Genomic DNA, 15,861 nt, shown 5'->3' with positions numbered 1-15,861 from the left:
CCCTGAGAGGTGGAATTTTGCACGTGAGTCTTCTAACTTTCTCATACCTTTTTCTTCAATTTTGTTGATTTTTCTAATTTTACTTTTCTTTTCTAGCAACCATGGGAGTTGTGGAAGATGTTCCCAATTTCCGTGATTGGGTAAGAAAGCTGTTGAGTATTGCACCAATGGATGGTAGATCTTGGAAGACTCTTTCCCAATGTTTTGGTTGGAAAGTAAAAACTCATGGTAAGAGCTTTTATTTTATTTTACAGATTGTTTTTTCCTGAACTTATCTCAATCCTTATTTCTATCAGGATTTGCTATTCGAGGAGTTACTGCTGAGGCGGTTGCGGCTTCTCGTAGCTCTTTGGAAAAGGCTCAAGAAATAATTCTAGGCTCTTCATCGGAAAGAAAAGTCATTGATGACCAAGATTCCGAAGAAGAGGAAGACGAGGGTTCATTGGTAACAAGGCCACGAGCTCGTAGACGCATTATTTCCGATGATGAAGCAAAAGCATCCCCCCGCCGTTTTACCGAATCTGTTGAAGCCCTGGTAGTGATCCCTGATGATGTTGATGATGCTCTCGCTACTGCTCATGATTCTGTTGAGCAGCTTTTTGACCGCGGGTTTGGTAGTGAAAGTTTAGGTCCCGTTTCTGATGAAGCTCCCTTGGCTTCTTTTTCTCCTCCCGTGCCTGTGACTCCTACTTTGCCGATTATGGCTTCTTCCATTCCTCCCCAGGCTGTTTTTACTACTTCTACTGTTCCTTCTTCATCAATTCCTCCCCCACCTGCTCACCGTGCTGAGGTTGGCTCCTTAAATAGGAGTGGTGCTATGAGGCAAGTGATTATTTAAGTCCCCACTGAGGGCAACCTTTTAAGGAAATCGGGTCAAGCAGATGTGTGGCTAAAGCCTTTAATTGGTCCTATTGAGAGGGCCAAGCTGGAGAGCCATAGCTCTTTGACTTTGATGAATGACATTGTTCATGCTTCTTTAAAGGTATTCCATTTTTCTAACTTTTACTTTGTCATTTTCTATCTTTGAGATTCTCATTTCCTTCCCTTTCCCCCTTTTTAGGCCAATCTCATCAGCACGGAGATGATGAAAAAGGTTACCCTTTCAGAGCAGTTAGTGTGTGATTACCAATTGGAGGCATATAATTGGAAGGAACAGTATGAAAGTCTTCAGATCGACATGGAGTACTTAGAAGAAAGTAAAAGTACCTTAGAGCAGCAGGTGCAGGCTTTGACTTCGGAATTGGTAGTTGAAAAGGCTTCCTCCAGTCAAGCAGACAAGGAAAAGGCTCGTCTTGAAACTTCTTTTTCTGAGCAGCTTTCCAAGGCAAGTGAAGATATTAGAGAGTTGAAGGCTCTCTTAGACGCAAAAGAAGCCTATGCTAGTGAACTCGTGCAGAATTTGACTCAAACCCAAGAAGACCTTCGGGTTTCTTCCGATAGGGTTTGTTCCTTAGAAAATTCCCATGCCTCTCTTCAAGCTTCTTATGAATCTGCCTTGGCTGAAAATGAAAAGTTAAAGAACGAAATCGCCGACTGGGAAAGAGATTATGAGATCCTTGAAGATAAGTCTGCCATTGAAGTGAGTTGGGCATTTTTGAATTCTCTCCGTGATACCCTTGTTGAAGCTAGCCAAGAGACTTTTAACTTGGAATCTGAGTTAGCTAAGATCAATGAAACTATTGAGAAGACTCAGCAAAACCAAGATTTTCCTTCTCCCGTGGTCGAAGCTTCCGCAAATGTTGAAGATGATACGAGTATCCCCACTCCTTCAATCCAAGTTGAACCCGCTGCTGTTGATGTACCTGCTTCAGTTCCTTCATCCTCTTAGTGACAAGTATAAGTTGTTTGAATTCCTTTGTGTCTCTTTTTTTTTTGAAAAATTGTGCTTAAAACCCTTGGTCTCATTTGAGAGTTTGTTTTGGAAACTTAAGTCCCCAGACCTTTTATGGGGCAATATGTATAAATAATTTTTAGTTTATGACTAAGCTCATACTTAGTCTAAGCTTTTTAATATTAAAAAGTTTTTCGTTACTATTTGTACTTCTGTTTTGTTTATTCTTGCCTTTATTTCTAAGGACTTACTGAATAATTTGCATTTTTACTTTTCAAAAAATGCTTCTGTTAACTTCATGAATACTTAAATTAATCATGAATTTTATAAAAGAGGGCCCTTTTATATTCGACACTTAATGAAGAAGACGTCTCAACTTCATAATGATGTTAATATATGATAAAAGAAATAAGAATACACATGTTTCTTGAAATAACTTTGACAAGTTTTTATTTGAACTTTGTCTAGTTTTGAATAACACTTTACATGTATTTGAATTACATCTATAACTTTCTCGTAACTCTTTTTCTTATAATACATTTAAAAAAGAAAAATAGACACAAGTTTTTTGTTTATAACCCGTTTCAGTACATTACCTTTTCCCTAACTATGGTAAGGTTTTTATTTGGCCTTAGCTCGTGACTTTGCTCTACACTTGACTCATTCAATGAGTGAACTTTTCAGGCTTGATCTTTGATTATTTCCCAATCTTCTTTGCCTTCTTTATACACATGCCTGTGTATATTATATAGTCCCCCAAGTGTTTGAGTGTTGAAGTATGAAGCCTCGAGTACTTGATTGTTCCTCTAATTTGGTCCTTTCCCTGAAAAGGAAAAACATACAGGACTCGGAGGTGCGATTATAGATGAAGACTGCTTAACCTGTTTGAATTTCTATCAGAATAATTGTAACCCTAGACCGGGAAGTTTAATTTATTCCACGTGCCTTGCAGGTCGTGACTCATCATTTAGTATGGGCTAGCTTTTTGCCTATCATCTAAAATCGTTAGTAAAATTTTAACAATTCAAAAATAGAATTTTAAAACATAGATACCTGATCGTGGGTATTCCTTAGAAATAGTATCTCTTCAAATGAACAACATTCCAGTGTGAAGGTAGTATTTTGCCATCTATCGTTTCCAGCTCGTATGCTCCTTTTCCTGCAATACCATGAATCCTATAGGGTCCTTCCCAGGTTGGACTCAATTTTCCCGCATTGGCTGCCTTCGTAGATTGAAAAACCTTTTTGAGCACAAAGTCCCCAATCTTGAAGAATCTTAGGCGTACTTTTCGATTGTAGTATCGTTCTATGACCTGCTTTTGTGCTGTCATTCTTATTAATGCAACTTCTCTTTTCCCTTCAAGTAGATCAAGATTTATGCGCATTTCTTCACCATTAGACTCTTCTGACGCTTGTGTAAACCTTGTGCTTGGATCTCCTATCTCAACTGGAATTAAAGCTTCAGCTCCATAAACCAATGAAAATGGTGTTTCTCCCGTACTTGTTTTTATTGTTGTGCGGTATGCCCATAAAACACCAGGTAACAATTCTGGCCAATTACCTTTGGATCCTCCAAACGCTTCTTTAAATTGTTGATAATGACTTTGTTTGTTGACTCAGCTTGTCCATTACCCGCCGGATGATAAGGTATGGATGTAATCCTTTTGATCTGCCAACTTTGAAAAAACTCTATGATTTGCGTGCCTATAAATTGAGGGCCATTATCACACACGATTTTCTTTGGCACACCGAATTGACATATGATATTTCGCCAAATGAAATCTCTAACTTCTTTTTCTCGCACATGTTTGAATGCTCCTGTTTCCACCCATTTAGTAAAATAGTCAGTAAGTACAAGCAAGAATTTTAGCTATCCTTTTGCTTGTGGTAGTGGACCCACGATATCCATTCCCCATTTCATAAATGGCCATGGTGCAATGACCAGATGTAACAACTCCGCAGGTCTATGCATATTATTACTGTATCTTTGGAACTTATCACATTTAGCCACAAAATTTTCCGCTTCTTCTTCCATTTTAGGCCAGTAATAACCTTCCCTAATCATGGTTCTTACCAGTGATCTTCCTCCGGCATGATTTCCAAAATGCCCCTCGTGTATCTCTCTCATTACATATTCCGTCTGTGAAGGCCCGAGGCACCTTGCTAAGGGTCCACCGAACATTTTTCAATAAAGATTGCCTTGCTTTAAACAATATCGAGTAGCCTTTTTCCGAAGCGTGTGAGCTTTTTTCTTGTCTTCAGGGACGGTTCCATACTACAGAAAAGCAACAATCTCGTTTCTCCAATCCCAGGTTAAGTTATTAAAATTTACCTCATTTTTGTCTGGATTGAGCACTGAATGAAACAAATGAATTACGGAAGCATTTTCATTGCTTGCCACGTCTTCTGCAGATGCGAGATTGGCTAGGGCGTCCGCCTTGACATTTTCATCTCTTGATAGTTGCATAACTTTCCAGGTTTGGAATTGCCTGATCAGATCCCGTACCTTCTCTAAGTACTGCTGCATCCGTGCTTTTCTAGCCGTATAAGTCCCTAGCATTTGATTAACTACGAGCTGCGAATCGCTTTTGATCACAATTTGATTAATGCCGAGTTCTCGTGCTAGTTCTAAACCTGCAATCACAGCTTCATACTCTGCCTCATTGTTAGTTATAGAATGACATTTAATGGCTTGTCGAATGGTTTCACCCGTAGGTGGTACCAAAACAATTCCCAAGCCTGCACCCTTCACATTAGAGGAACCATCAGCGAATAAGGTTCAAATTCCCGGATTAGAGCCATTGAACACTTGCAATTCTTTTTCTGCTTCCAATTGCATTTCTTGGCTAAAATCAGCCACAAAATCTGCTAACACTTGAGATTTTATCGCGGTTCTAGGCTGGTATGTGATGTCATATTTGCTTAATTCTATAGCCTACTTGGCCAACCTACCTGACAACTCATGCTTGTATAATATATTGCGTATTGGATAAGCAGTTACTACATCAATAGGATAACATTGAAAATAAGGCCTTAATTTTCTAGATGCCATGATTAATGCAAGTGCAAGCTTTTCTAATTGAGAATACCGCGTCTCCACATCTAATAAAGATTTACTGACATAATAGATCGGAGATTGTTTACCTTGGTCCTCTCGGACTAAAACAGCACTTACCGCTACTTCTGAGACGACAAGGTAGATGAGCAGTCTTTCCCCAACCTTTGGTTTTGCGAGCAATGGTGGATTTGATAAGTATGTCTTCAAATTTTTGAGTGCCTGTTGACATTCCTCATTCCATTCGAAATGATCTTGCTTTTTAAGAGCTGAAAAGAATTTAAAGCACTTTTCTGATGATTTAGAAATGAATCTTCCCAATGCTGCACTTCTTCCTGTCAACCTCTGCACTTCTTTCTTACTTGTAAGTATGTTAGAGATTTCTTCAATGGCCTTAATCTGTGTGAGATTCACTTTAATACCACGGTTAGAGACAAGAAAACCTAAAAACTTACCTGATACAACACCGAATGCACACTTCTCAGGATTTAATTTCATATTAAATTTTTGCAAAATTTGAAATGCATCAGACAAGTGTGATATATGGTCCCTTGAATGTTGAGTTTTGACGAGCATGTCGTCTATATAGACTTCCATAGTTTTCCCCAAATGTTCTTAAAATATTTTAGTCACTAGTCTTTGATATGTTGCGCCAGCATTTTTGAGACCAAAAGGCATTACTTTATAATAGTAAGTCCCCTTGTCAGTTATGAAGGAAGTTTTTTCTTCATCTATCGGATCCATTTTGATCTGATTGTATCCTGAATACGCATATAAAAAACTTAATAATTCATGTCCTGCAGTAGCATCAATTAGTTGATCTTTATGTGGTAGTGGAAAAGAATCTTTAGGACAGGCTTTGTTAAGGTCTATGTAATCTACACAAACTCACCACTTACCATTCTTCTTCGGTACCACAACAGTATTGGCTAACCAATTAGGATACTTTACCTCGCGAATAGACCCAATCTTTAGTAATTTTTGAACCTCGTCTTGAATCACCTGATTTTTGAAAGTTCCTTGCTTTCTCTTCTTTTGTTTGACAGGTGGATATGAAGGGTCTTCATTTAATTTGTGAGTCATTGCCTCCAGTGGTATTCCTATCATATCAGAGTGGGACCAAACAAAATAATCCACGTTAGTTTTCAAAAATTCAATCAACTTACCTTTCATGTCCTGGATTAGATTGGCCCCTACGTAGACTTTCCTATCAGGACATTGTGCAAATAACACCACAGCCTCTAGTTCTTCAATTGTTGTCTTGATATTTTCGTTTTCCTCTGGTTCTTGAATGGTATCTGGCCTTGAGTCCACATCTGTTCGCCCTTGTTCAGTTGAGGTTTGTGTTGTGGTACCCTCAACTAGATTCTGTGATTGCTGTTTTTCTTCGTTTCTCGTACTTGAATCCGCTACAGAGTTAATGTTCCTGGATGTAAGTTGGTCCCCACGTATTTGACATATTCCCCATGGTGATGGAAATTTAATTATTTGATGCAAAGTTGACGGAACGACATCCATCTCGTGGATCCATGATCTCCCAAGGATCATATTGTAAGCCATCTCCATATCTACTACCTGAAACTTTGTATCTTTGACAACTCCTTCTGTGAATGTAGTAAGCATTACCTCTCCTTTCGTCACGATACTGGAATTGTCAAATCCAGATAGAGTATGCGCCTTTGGTATTAATTTATCTTCAGCTTGCATCTCACGTAATACTCTTAACAGAATAATGTTCACGGAACTACCTGGATCAAATAAAACTCGTTTTATATTAGTATCATGTACAAGTAGAGATATTATCAGTGCATCGTTATGAGGAGATAATACGCCATCCACATTTGCATCATCAAACGTAATGCTTTATTCCTCTAAGACATGTCGCACCCGTTTCCCTTGGGTAATTGTGACTTTGGAAATTTTATTAGCTTCTGTGTACGTCACACCATTGATGTCTTCACCTCCACTTATAACGTTGACGGTCCTTTTGGGAGAAGATGGTTTAGGGGGCTCCTACCTATTCTTCATATATGCTTGCTTACCTTTCTCACTGAATAACTCAGTGAGATAACCCTGTTTTAATAAACGATCAACTTCACTTTGTAAAAACCTACAGTCTGCCGTTTATGCCAGTGATCGTTGTGAAATTCGCACCAATGATCAGGATTGCGCCTATTTGGATTCAATCTCATCTCTTTTGGACATCGTACCTTGTCACCCATGCTTCTCAAAACAGCTACGAGTTTGGAAGTGCTCACATTGAAATTATAACCGCCAAATCTCGCCTTCAAGTTTCTATCATCATCTCGTGACTCACGCGTGTTTTGATCATTCTCAAATCTTGATGACGAGCCCGACTCTCTATTCCTCGATCCGTGATCGTACCTTTGATTATCATGTTTTGACAGTGAGTCTTTTCCCGCTGGTCCCATGTATGGTTCGTACCTGTTTTTACCGGACCTTTTTTCGATTTCCGCCTGTCTCGAACTTACCTTTTCTTCTTTTTGAGACCGTGAGATAATATCTTCCTCTATCCTCAGCTTCGTGCTATACCTGTTGTAAACATCATTCCATGTTGTAGCTGTGAATTCACGAAGACATTCCTTGAGTCGCCTCGTTGCTTCTAAGTTTTTTTCATTCAAATTACTTGTGAAGACTATAACTGCCCAATTATCAGGTACAAGCGGTAATGTCATTCTTTCTCGTCGGAATCTGTCCACGAACTCTCTAAGTAATTCTGAGTCCCCTTGCTTGATTTTGAAAATATCTTCCATTCTTTTTTCGACTTTTTGAGCTTCCGAGTGTGCTTTGATGAAAGAATCTGCAAGCTCAGCAAAAGGATTTATAGAATTTTTGGGTAAAAGAGAATACCATGTTAATTCACCCTTAGTGAGTGGTTCACCGAATTTCTTGACCAATACTGATTCGATCTCCTGTTTGGTCAAGTCGTTGTCTTTTACGCCTGTTGTGAATGCAGTCATGTGGTCTCGTGGATCAGTTGTTCCATCATATTTTGAAATATCGGGCATTTTGAATTTCTTTAGAATTGGGAGGGTAGCAACACTTGGCTTCCAGGGTTGTTGCGAATATTTATCCATATCTATCCCTTTGATTATGGGCGGTACCCCGAGTATTTTCTCTATGCAGTCACTTTGCTCCTTAAGCTATTTCTGCAATGTTAGTACTAAATTTTGTAAATCAAAATTAACTAAGTTACCTGGTTCTCCTTCTCGTGATTCAGTGGGGGTTCCACCACTGCCTGAATTAGCAAGCCCAGAACGAGGGTTCTCCAAAGTGTTGTTATTTGGAGTAGGTGTGGGTGGTGCGACAGGTAATTGATTAACAAAAGCCTCAAGAGCTTTGTTGACTTGTTGAGCGATTAGCTTTTGCAAAACTTTATCAATAGCTTCAATATTTTCAAATTGAGCATTTCCATTTGCATGAGATCCATTAGGAGTGCCCTCTCGAGATCGTCGAGGGGAGCTTTGTGGAGAAGGGATTGGGATGTGGTCGTCCTGTGGATTTCCCTGGAGTTGTTGGTTTCCTTGGGTGTTTTCTTTGATGTTTGACATATTTGATGTAACAAAAAAGGTCAGGCTAAGAAAGAATAGATTATCAGATTTTCCGGTAACGAAACCAATTTGTTTAACCAAAAAGTGAAATTTCGGTTAAAGCCTTAATTTAGAAGAATTCGGGTTACTAATAATCAAAGAATGAATAAAGGAAAGTGATTTTGCCAACAATAAGATAAACAGAAGAAAACAAAGTAAACCAATGTATTCAGATAGTATTTCGTGTCCTTACAAATGATCCATTATCTTCCTTTTATAGCTATCTCCAAGTTATACGTTATGCCTTTGTCATAGTAAGGTCATTATAGACAATTAAAGGCATTAAATGCTACGTTACATAATCATTGGGATTCAATACAGATTTCCTAACGTTTTTAGTATTTAGTACTTATTAAATACTGTATCTATACTCTCTTGTGCTGTCAGATTCATTCTCCTTGATTTTTGGATTAAATAGGTACTAGCGTTGAGTCTTCTGAATAACCGCTCGTGTCTCTTCATGTGCTTCTACTCGTATCTGTTGCAATTCGTGCCTTTTTGCCAATCATAACTCTTTGACCAGTCTACGTGTCATGACACGTCATCTTCCAATTACTTTAATATGTAAACTCAATTTTTCCCAATATAGAGTCCTTTTTTACTGAAAAATGAAACTTTCTGGAGCATGCTAAAAAATTTTAAGCTACAATAACCTAAGGTGACAACTTATATGCTACAAAACCTTTCCAAAAAATTTATACAAATAAATTTCTCTCTTGTAAATTCCTAAAGAGTCTACCAAAGTGATTTGAAAAACATCAAACATGACATTTACTCATTTATATTAGCTGAGCCTCTTTTTTTAATCAATTCGAATGTAGAGGCTTTTGCCAAATAAAATTCTTCGACTTAATATTAAACGAATCAGAAATTCGTACTCAGTTGCTTGACTATATATTATCTTAATGTTAAGTTTGTTAATGTGTGAAGCTATTCTACTCCTTTAATAATAATATACCACCTCAAAAATTAAAAATATAACAGAAGTTCAAAATAAAATACAACAAAATTACCATCCAAGATCTTTTTCCCCTTTGAAAACCTATATATTGAATACAAGTACTGCAATTTGTAGTTTCTGTTGCAGTATTTTAGGTTCAATTTGTTTTTCACAGTTACTACAATTTGTAAAGTCTTATATGCTTGAGTATTGTGAAAAAGAGACTCGATGAAACTTTGACCGAAACATATTTTTATAATTAATTACATTGTGAGAATTTGTTAAACTCAAATATTTAAAATGGTTCGTGATTGCCAATCTTGCATTCGTATATACTTTTATGTCTAACCAAATTTAAATAATTAGGATACACGCACATGACCCCTAAGAATTTTACTATAGAATACAACATTGGATATGATGGAAAAGAAGGAGCTTTTCCTTTTCTAAATATTTTAGTGTTCAGAATTTTCTTTGTTTTTTTTAGTTACTCTAAAACTTATATTGGACGTGAATATTTTATATGATGCAACTTTCTAGCCTCCATTGAACTTTCATCCAGTAGTGATCTTTAGTTTTAATCTTCATTTTTTCAAGCTTGTTTCATCTTTGAAATTTTTTAACAAACAGTCTCATTCACTGACTTATTAATATTTGGTGATATTTCTATGGCTTCTAAATAGTACTTAAGTGATCTCTTTATGATTTTATTCATGAAGTTTCATGAATAAACATAGCGCGTAGAATCAAAACTCAAGTAAGGACCATTATTTATTGAGCGCGTGAAGATGGGTGCAAATTGAGCGCGCGAGGAAGAATGCAAAATATGATACTTTAACATTGGAGAATAGCAAAAAGTTGTGAGCTTACTAATAGAAAAAATTGACGGGTTGTTTGGGTGGGATGACTATCTAATATTAGTAATCATAAGAACATAATAGACTATTCAAAATAAGATAGCCCATGAAAAGATTAAATTTAGATCAATTATGAAATTGCTGAAATACCCTTGTCGAACATTATGGCTCTTCTATATAATAGAAAACAAAAATCAGTGGCAGTTATTTACCCGCGCCTCAGAAACACAACACAAACAGTAGCATCAAACTGCAAGTGCAGCAATGGTGATGCTGATGAGCAGCACCTCATCCTTCTCTCTCCTCCCTCTCAATCCAAACCTCTCCCCCATTTTCTCTCCGGCCAAACCCAACCGCTCTATTGATTATCAATTTAGGATCATTTCTGGCCGTGGGATAAGACACGTAGTTGTACGGAACAGCAATCAGACGGCGGAGGTTACTTCATCCCCTTCTTCTGATTCTGTAACTGATTTGGAATCGGCGTCGACTGTAGTGAGGAAGTTCTATGGCGGAATAAATAGCCGCGATTTGGACTCAGTTGAACAACTTATCGCTGAGAATTGTGTGTATGAGGACCTTGTATTTCCTCAACCTTTTGTTGGCCGTAAGGTTAGTTATCAAACTGTATTAGTAGTTTTAAGTTTGATGATAATTACTCTCTCCATTCTAATTTATGTGACTCTATTTCCTTCTTAATCCGTTCTAAATTGAAATCAATATAACTTAAACTCACCTGTAGAAGCTTTTATAGCCACGCAAATTTTATAGCATATTTCAGACCACAAGTTTTAAATGTTATAGCATATTTCAGACCACAAGTTTTAAATGTTACAGTGTATACTCCGAGGATTTATCAAACAGTAATGGAGGTTAAGTATCTTTTTTATGTCTCATTCAAAGTTAATTAGACTTCTGGGTTCAACGAGTTATTGACTTTCATGATATAACGGAGAAGTTTTTTGGTGATTTTAACATTATTTTGATTTTCAGTGCTGTTACTATATGGGTTTGTTCCCTTGATATGTTTGGACTTACATTCAGGTGTGAAATTTTGTTATGTTATGATTAACTAGCTGAACTTGGGATGACGGAAATAGCATAAGTTGTGATCTCCATGTATATCAGATTGCGGAGATATATATTTTTTAAAAGTAAATCCATACACCTCAAGTCACACTCACTTGTGGTGATGCAGGGTTTGGCATTGACCCCTACCTGTATATTAATAACCAAAAAAAAAAAAAAAATACATAGGAGGGGACATAAACCTTACCTCCCAATCCTTAATGAAGATCGTAGGTACTCAACCTTTTAACAAGTGGGGGTGAGTTAGGAAAACTAACTACCATATTACTCAGGTGGAAGGACCTCTTCCTTCTACAATTGATCCTACATAAGTAGATCGTGAGCAACTTGATAAAAAAAAACATAAGTAGATCGTGAGCATATTAAGTTTCAACGAAGATGCATATATGTTTGATAGTTAGTTATATAGACCTTTCGGTCATGTTCAATAAGAGAAGACTGAAGTTAAAACTGTTTCTGCATTGTTCAAGCTTGAGCATGCCATTGAACCTGAATTTGCTTAACTATACACTGTACACCACCTCCATAATTCATTTATCCCTTCAACTCCTTTCCTGTGACCTTTGTCATTCAATTAATTCAGTTTATTTATTATCATGATGGTGCTGGATTTTGAGGTTCACCAAAACGCACCTCTAACTTCCCCTTAGTCTTGATGTGTACTATTGTCTGACCTAAAATGGGTTCAGTGTGTTGAGGACAGGATATTGTGGGGATGCCAGATAAAAACTGCAGGGAGCCATGCCTTTTCAATAGTCCCTCTCCCCCAAATTCAGAGACAAAAAGAGATCTACACAACTAAAGATAGAAGACTTATTTCCCGTGCATACACCCTTAAACATAAACATGCATTTGGATATATGAAAATTTGTCCCTATTTCTAGCTAAAAATTTCACTTCACTTATGTTGTTGTAACAATTCCCAAAGACCCTTCAGCTGACAGGTTTGTGTGTCAATTGTCTTAAACTTTGATCATCGTCCTCTTAGATTCTCTTTCTAGATTTTGAAAGTGAAAAAATTTATTCTTTTAGTTCTTTCATGTACTAATTTTTATTGATTAATCAATCAACTGATCCTTAATTCCAAACTAGTTGGGTCGTCTAGATAAATTCTATGAATCCACTCCACTGGGCGATTTCTTTCTAGTACTGAATAAGTTATCTTTTGATACAAATTAGAGATTCTTTAAAACTAGAGGTTCTCTAAGGCGAGATCTCATCTTTATCCTATACGTGTGTTACTTACATGCTCCATTCATCATTTTTAAGCTAGAAATTTGTAAAATTTTAAATATGTTTTGAATGATGAAGTTATCCACGTTCAGGTTCACTCAAAAATAGGTCAAACTTACCATATGCAAATTGGACAATGGAGACTGTACGTAATTTAACTCGCATCCAAGCCTGTTTTTGTTCTTGTTCGTACCCCTGGAATATTAACTGCTTTTTTCGAAAGGACATGAAATACGGTTCGCTTCTCTATTTAGCATGAAGAATGCTGTGGTAATAAAAAGATGATTACTGGAACTGCTTTTCCTCTCGCCTTTATCCTTTTGCTTTTTATAAGCGAAGACTTTGCCTTATTAGTTAATTATCGTTGTAAATAGATTTCTATGTGTTGGTGTGACCATATCAGCTAAAAGCTTAAATTTTTTGATGAGGTGATCATACACTTTATGATGGTATGGAGCCAAATTCATCCCTGATGTTGGGTTACCTGATGATGGTCACTCATGTTATGTTACTCCACACTCCAAATGTCCAATTCTTGACGTGTGCGGGCATGTCTAAATCCCACAAGTCTATAGGCTATAGTTTTCTTATATAGTCCTGGATCTTGACGTGTGCGGGCATGTCTAAATCCTGAACGAGCTTTAGGGTTGAGTTAGACCAAGGTCAGTTTTTTTTTAACACTATGCTTAAGTTTGATCACCAATTGTCACTGCAGGCGATTCTAAACTTTTTCAAGAAGTTCACTGACTCGGTTGGATCTGATCTGCAATTTGTTATTGATGATATATCCCAGGAGGATTCATCAGCTGTTGGCGTCACTTGGCACTTAGGTGTGGACAGAGCTTACCATGCTTTGATTTGTTTTGCCATATTGTTTATCAGGAAGTTGGATCTTCATTCTTCAGTTTAATTGATTTTGAATGTGATAACAGAATGGAGGGGAAGACCCTTTCCTTTTAGCAAAGGATGCAGCTTTTATCGATTGGAAGTGGTGAACGGCCAGAGGCAAATACTGTGCGTAAAACAAAATCCTTACCCGTATAAAATGTTGGATGTGTTTTTATGCGTTATCATTCTTTTGGCCTCTTTGATTTTATGTAATCTGTAGATAGAATAACTTCATTCATGAAGATATAAGAGCATAGTTATATGTCCACTTTCGTCAGAATACAACAACAACCACCCAGTAGAATCCCACTAGTAGGGTCTGGGGAAGGTAGAGTATACGCAGACCTTACCCCTACCCCGGAGAGGTAGAGAGGCTATTCCCGGGAGACCTCGGTTCAGAGACAAAAGATCCGTAGTTTCCACTTTAGTCAGAATAGTGGTTTATTATCAATAAAATCAACCAACTATTCTTCAATCTCAAATAAGTTGGATTCTGCTATATAAATCTTTTGTATCTATTTTGCTCCCGGTCAGATGCCTACCAAAGTGAGCATGTTCCAACAAATTCACTATTCAAAGTTCACTATAGCAGGCTATTTTTAACTTGTGGTCAACTACTGCAACTCTTTGCTTTTATTCGGGCTTGGAACTGACTATACGTTGCATAGATGGAGTATAATTTTTCAAATTCATAGTGACGAAAATTCTCTTGGTAGAAACGCCATCTCCTCATGCTCTAAAGTTAATGTTCTTTCCTTTCAGCATGTGATGTATATGGCCGTAGGAATGACTTCTCGATTTCATATTTACTCTTGACAGCTCCTGGCATTTTTTTATTTTTATTTTTTATGTTTCTGTATGTGATTAGCAGCTATGTAGTCAAAATGTCTAAATATCTCTTCCAACAAAAACAAGAAAATCACTGTTTTAGGGTTATTAGGAGAACGAAATCTCATGTCTGGACTAAATGTTGATTTTCTTAAGCAGTTACGGCAGAGACAGTGTGGAACCTGCAGTCAAGCCTGGGGAGACAGCATTGGTATGTATGTTTCCTCATAAATGGAAGTGCCTAAACTGGCGAAAATCAATTATCTATTGTCTTGATGTTTGTGTATTTGCATCAACAGCACAGTTCAAATAAATGTGCCACGTACATCAGTCTACTCTTAACTTTTTGTGCCTTGCCATAAATAAGTTCTGGAAATCATTTAAGGGGCTGAGAATGGCTAATAGAGTGGACAATATATGGCTACGGGACGAGCATTCCATCTCTATTATTTGTCATCTGAATCTCAAATCTCACCAAGTAGAAAAAACATTTCCTTTCATAAGTTTGAGCTTGATTACATGTTCTATTGGCATACACATGGTTATCCTTAAACCCTATTGCCTCTCCTCAAAGCAATGGAGCACAATATTGCTCTCACATCTATAGCTTCGCACATTTGATAAATCAAAAGAGGTAAGTTGCTGTGTATTCCTTCAATGGTGCTTGCTGTGCCAAAGGCCCTTTGGTCAGGATGATTTATGCAGCAATGTATATTTATTTAGCGACTGCATGTTGGAATATAAACAGAGTCTAACACCTACACTCCAACGCATTATTCATGCACTGAACTTTCTAATTAGCTGATAATCTGGGTTTCATTTGGCTGACTGGTGATGAAGAAGGTAGTGCAAAAGGTGCAGTAAAATAGAAATGAACGAAAGAACAAACATTAGTAGTATCACTTTCCTGCAGCTGAGACTTTGTTATCCAAGATTCTCTGCTCTTTTGTAGTTCATTTTTTAATTATTTTCCCTTTTACATCTCTACGAATCTTATCAGGTTGCCATCAGAGGCGTAGCATGGCTGCTGCAACAATTTCCACAATTGGCAGATCGGTTTTGATTGAAGTATGATTGGTCTTAGAAGATTGGAGTAAATTTATGAAAAAAGATAGCGTGTTACAAGTAACGTACTTGTAAACCTGAAAGGCCTTATTAGTATGTACATAATGAATTTGTTCATAGTTATAATTTCCATCTTGTATACAACTAAAGAATAAATTGATCTTACATTGCGAGGACACTAAGTTGAAAAAAGCTGGCAAAATGCAAATCAGAAGATGTGCTGCAACTTTTCTTCTCTGCCTCTTGTCAAGAACTACAAATAGCTAAAAATTGTGAAAAGACCATTTCCCTGCAAGAAAACAGAAAAGGAACAAAAACAAAAATCTTTTGTTTTGCTTGAGTAATCCTAAATGGGTAGAGTAAACCTCATATCACTAGTTTTCCATTTCATTGACGTGAATATCTTAACCAAAGAAAATAATCACCACCAAGAAAAAATGGTGTTAGGTTTGGAATTCAACGGC

The 15,861-nt window shown here is 37.1% G+C and overlaps 1 protein-coding gene across 1 annotated transcript; it reads left to right on the top strand.

Moving 5' to 3' along the window:
* The first annotated feature begins 10,491 nt into the window (after positions 1 to 10,491).
* Positions 10,492 to 15,611, top strand: LOC104231322 (uncharacterized). The gene is made up of 5 exons (XM_009784295.2): positions 10,492 to 10,906; positions 13,332 to 13,446; positions 13,549 to 13,630; positions 14,492 to 14,543; positions 15,333 to 15,611. The coding sequence occupies exons 1-5, from the start codon at positions 10,559 to 10,561 to the stop codon at positions 15,393 to 15,395; spliced, it is 660 nt and encodes a 219-aa protein (XP_009782597.1). The 5' UTR covers positions 10,492 to 10,558; the 3' UTR covers positions 15,396 to 15,611.
* The last annotated feature ends 250 nt before the right edge of the window (positions 15,612 to 15,861 follow it).

Source organism: Nicotiana sylvestris, chromosome 3 (assembly GCF_000393655.2).
Source record: "Nicotiana sylvestris chromosome 3, ASM39365v2, whole genome shotgun sequence".
Taxonomy (NCBI): domain Eukaryota; kingdom Viridiplantae; phylum Streptophyta; class Magnoliopsida; order Solanales; family Solanaceae; genus Nicotiana; species Nicotiana sylvestris.
Note: the sequence above shows the minus strand (reverse complement) of the source record. Positions and strands in the feature narration are given on the sequence as shown.